The 4,911-nt window shown below is 34.8% G+C and overlaps 1 protein-coding gene across 1 annotated transcript; it reads left to right on the top strand.

Annotated features, from left to right (window-relative positions):
• Positions 1-1,862: 1,862 nt before the first annotated feature.
• LOC140749256 (uncharacterized) lies at positions 1,863-4,911 on the top strand. Its single transcript, XM_073082299.1, has 4 exons — positions 1,863-1,994; positions 3,140-3,351; positions 3,825-3,935; positions 4,530-4,911. The coding sequence occupies exons 1-4, from the start codon at positions 1,863-1,865 to the stop codon at positions 4,738-4,740; spliced, it is 666 nt and encodes a 221-aa protein (XP_072938400.1). The 3' UTR covers positions 4,741-4,911.

Here is a 4,911-nt window from a genome sequence, read left to right on the forward strand (position 1 = left end):
GCGGCACCAGGCCACACCTATTTTTCCTATTAGCTGTAATGTTAACCGTCGCTGTGTTCTGGTTTGAAGGACGTGGTAAGAGAGGCATATTTTACCGAGGCGTTCTAGCTTAGTCCTCAGGGGTAGCGGCGCGTCTGTGGCCGACCTCAAGTAGGTATCTAATCCTATCTGGGGTTGATTGCAGATGTCCATGGGCGGCAGAAGCCACTTACCATCAGGACGCGTGCTGACTCGTCTGCTACTCCCATATTATAAAAAAAAACATCTGTTAAAAATGTCATGCTATCTTCGATATTTATATCTTGCGTATTTATTAGTCATCGGTTTTTAAATCTACTCGGTTAATCTCTACAAAATTTAGTCCATTTTCACACCTCATCGTTAGTTAGTCACAAGATGCTAACGAGGTTTAGGGGTTATAATTAGAAAGCCTGTTAGGCCGTGTACACAATAACGACAGTGCATCGTATTAGTCTTAAAATTGTTAGTCGCTAACTATGCATACTAATTATAAATGCGAATGCGAGTTTGCTTGTATTTGCTGCACTTTTGATTCATAACAGCTTAACCGATTTTCATGAAACTTATGAGATTGCTACAATTTTGCGCCATAGCTAAATAACCAGTTTTATCGAGATTTTCCAGACACGTTGTTATCGATTTAGAAAAGGACATCGGGTACGTTTTATCCCGAAAAAATACCATTCCCGAGAAATAAATAAAAATCTCTAACCGCGAAAGAAGCTGCGGGTAGAAGCCTGTAAAAATATAAAAGTATTCTTGGCGATTTAAATAAAAAATACTATATATTTTGAATTCAATTTAGGTATAAAATGAGTACAAAAAATTCTCGGAAATTGTTTAGGTATTGTGTGTGTTTCATAGAATAGCCTTTGATGCGCGTATATCAATATTTCGTAGAATGATTAATTATCGAATTGTATACATGCGTATCCACTATGCTACTTTAATTAATATCAGAATATGTTACACGTACTACAAATTTTTTTTTTTTATATTTTGGTGATATAGTTAAGCTTCCTTTAGATAATCATACTAATATTGTTCAAAATAAGTACTGTCGTGTTTTGTTATTTTGTGTGCTAACCATTATTTTGTTAAGTTATCCATATTTCAGACGTTATTGACTTTAAAACTATATGCTGCTAAATTCTCAGTATTTCGAAATTTTCGAAACTGGTCAAAATGCTGTCACCATTTTGATTTGTTGTTGAAGGAGGTAAAATCCCCTGGTTCGACTGGGAGCCACCACCGCTATTTCTATATGTACCAAATAACAGCATTGTTAAGCGCTGCTGTAAATTTAAAGTGTGTGGTATGTGTGTTGAAGGATGTGGTAGAAGAGACACACTTTTTATAGCGTTTTAACTTAGTCTTCAGAAGTAACGCATCTGTTGCCAAAGTCAGATAACAGATGTCTATGGGCGGCTCACCATCAGGTGGACTGCATGCTCGTCATACTAGATTGTTACTTCAAGATTTAAACAACTTTTACTTTTAAGAAAAAAAAAACTTAAGTATAAGTTAAGTCGTTGACTTTTTTGGATTTTATAGACTTCAAAAAATAGGCAGTTAAGTCGTCAATATGGCTAAGGCTTAACAGGTGACACAGTTTTCGAAGCTCAAGTCAACAAAACATTACAGCTATGCTTTGTACGAGTATACTCTAGAAACACTTCAGGAAAACTGAACATTCACGAGGCAACTTTGTTAGTGCAGTTAGTTATTAGTTATTTTAAATAACTAGGAATACGGGATATAATGAATGAGTAACGTTAATAATAACTTTATGAGAAATAACTTGATTGGTTCAGATATTGGTCTTTCTAACATTGAATAAAATGGTTCGTGTGTGGTTGTTGCTGATAATAACATTGTATTTTGTGTCATCATCAATTTATGTGGCGGCTTCTTCAAAAGCGTTGTCGAGAAGGAAACGATATATTGGATTTCCTGAAGGCTCTAGTTTTTCGGTAAGTTAATCCTTTATCTACATTAATATTACAAAGTTGCAGAAGTTATTTTGGTTTATGAGCTAATTCTTCAAACATTCAAGAGCTGTAAATACGACAAATTGCTCTCATGGAGAGGCCTGTCTCAAAAGTGGGCTGAAGACTTGTGGATGAAGTGGTAGACCGCGATGGAAGTACGAAATATAATTTACCATTAAATACCATAATTAGCCTATGCGATCCACTTCTGGACACGGATTTGTGTCAAATTAGAATGGTTTAGATCATTTTCCATTATGTCGGGGCAAGTGCAGATTAGGAATTCATATAATATGTTGAAAATGTCAGGCAAGTACCTACAGTGGTAGTTATTTTTGATATACAATACAATTTGGAAAAATGTGTTAAGTATTATTATTCCTTAAGATTCGAATCTGACCATCCAGAGATATATATCAAAATTTATACACAAATCTATCATTGCTTATAAAACATGAAATCTGTAATCATAACTTTTACTTCCAAATAGGTCATCAGCGCAGACATAAAGATCTCTTAATGAGGAAATATTTCATTTAACGTGTGTTTGTTTTTAATTTATTACATTTGGTTTCCGTATGAAAAGGGTTGCGTCGAAGGGACGCTAATTAAATTTATCTCCGCTGGCAAACGAGCTTGTGGTAGCCTAAGGTAATTCCCATTTGTTGACCCTTACTTTTATGTAGATTTCTTTAGAGTACCTATTCAAGTTGCTCTTTTGAATTTATAATTTTAAATATTCGTTTGAATACCGAAATCTTTTTATAAATCTAACGAACACTTGTGATTCTTGTAACAGCGATGTACTTTTGGATGTGTGAGGTTTTTCCAAGACACTGTTCTCAAGATTATTTGTAAATGACTATAATTACGGTGGCACGCACCTATGTACTCTCGCTTGGTTCTGTTCTAATAGTTTATTTACCAAAATAACTAATAACATATTTATGATGCCATGTTAATAAATACCTACTCGTATTTATGAACATCATCAAATAAGGATGTCTTCAATTATATCTGGAGATACTTTTCAGATATACTCAAAGCTTAACAAGCAAATATCGTTGTGACCTTACAGTTAATCGACTAAAGATCTTACCTTAATAACAATCCTTTATATTACACAGTGTGCAGGATGCATGACAGTGGGTACCCTGGGAAACCCTTCACCAAGCAGATTTCCAGGAATCTTCACCTTTGGCCTTAACTGGGGAATAGCGTACGAGTTGCCAAACGCATCGGAAACGTCCAGCTTCTACCAGAGGAAGTTCAAAAAACCTGTTGCCCAGAGAAGAAGCAGACGGGATCTGTACCAGAAGCTGGAGATGATTTTGGACAAGTAAGAAAGGACATTGTTACCTCTATAGAAAAATCTAACTTTCTAGTTATTATCGTAATTTGTCACGCATTTTGACAAAATTATTCCAGGATGCTTGCTTTTATTGCTGTAAATTTATCCCAAAAAAGGCTATCAGTAATCAACGTTTTGCTCCTAAAGTTGAAGATTATACTTTTCACATGAGAGAAATCGAGTTTCACGATGGTAGCATCCATGTTATATTTACTGCAGTCTTAATATTGCCATATCCATATTGATGCTTTATTCTGATTTGGAGGCTGATATGTGTATATAGCTTAAAACATAGTCATCATTAACAGCGCAATTGCTATCAGTTTTATGAAACCGTGTTCCTATTATGAGATTGTTACAGATAACCATGACATACAGTTAACATTTAATATTACGCAGAGTACATCCATTCAGAATGTTTATTACATAAAAATGCTAATGTTGTAATAAATTCTTTCCAGAATGGGATACAGCGGTAGAGGCTGCATCTTGAAAACGCTGTGCGAGACTACACAACGTATTGCACCAAACGGTGATAACATCGTTGAAGAAATATTCAGGATTTTGTTCACGTAAGAAAATATTTGCAATATATTTTTTATGATGTTTTTATCATACACGAATAATTTCTAATTGAGTCAAGATGTAAGACGAGAAGTCGAGCTATGTTTAAGAAACGTTTATTTTTTTATTTTTTTATTTTTGCCTTCGTGATTCAAGAAAACGATTGAACTATTGACTATGATCACATTAGATCAATAATGGTCAGTGGCAATGGTGATTAGAGAGTTATCAACCCAACGTATGACCAAACTCTCAACAAGAATATAATTCTACATATTGTTCAAAATTTCATATATGTTTTAGGAAAATGATACAGGCTATGGTTAAGGTATGGTAAGGAATGGTAAAGGTATGTGAAGTCTACCAATACGCACTAGGCCAGCGCGGTGGACTATGGCCTAATCCTTCTAATCCTGAGAGGAGACCCGTGCCCAGAAGTGGGACAGTTATGGGTTGATGATGATGATGATGATGTAACTATATTTTATTATCGAATAAATCGAGTTTTCTTGATCCACTTAAAACAAAAAAAACGATTTTAAGTGGCCAAAAACATCCTTGACCAGGCAAAATTTTGGTAAAGTTTTAATTTTCGATTCCAGGTGGCCAAAAACAAGGGTTCTTCCATCGGAACCTTTAGAACATGGTATTTACGACACAGCGTACCACCATGGTATCCAACTAGAGTCCTGCGATCGATACAGATGTTCTCTATCCCTGGTCGACTGGGCCCAGGGTTACTATAATACTCCATCTCCAAATCTTGACATGTATGAAAACCTTTCGTCAATATTTAAGAGCAGTTTTGGTTGATGCAGCCAATGTATATAATAATAATAACAATAAAATAGCTTTCGACAGCAGAAACAATATTTAAAAATTATATTTGAAGTGTGTGATAAGTGATTCAAGGAAATATTCATCTTAATCATTAGATACTAAAGTAACTATGACCTATGCCAATCAGATTATATTCTAATATTA

Source organism: Epargyreus clarus, unplaced genomic scaffold, assembly GCF_041222505.1.
Source record: "Epargyreus clarus isolate Ecla_fem2 unplaced genomic scaffold, WU_Ecla_fem_2.2 ptg000017l, whole genome shotgun sequence".
Classification (NCBI taxonomy): domain Eukaryota; kingdom Metazoa; phylum Arthropoda; class Insecta; order Lepidoptera; family Hesperiidae; genus Epargyreus; species Epargyreus clarus.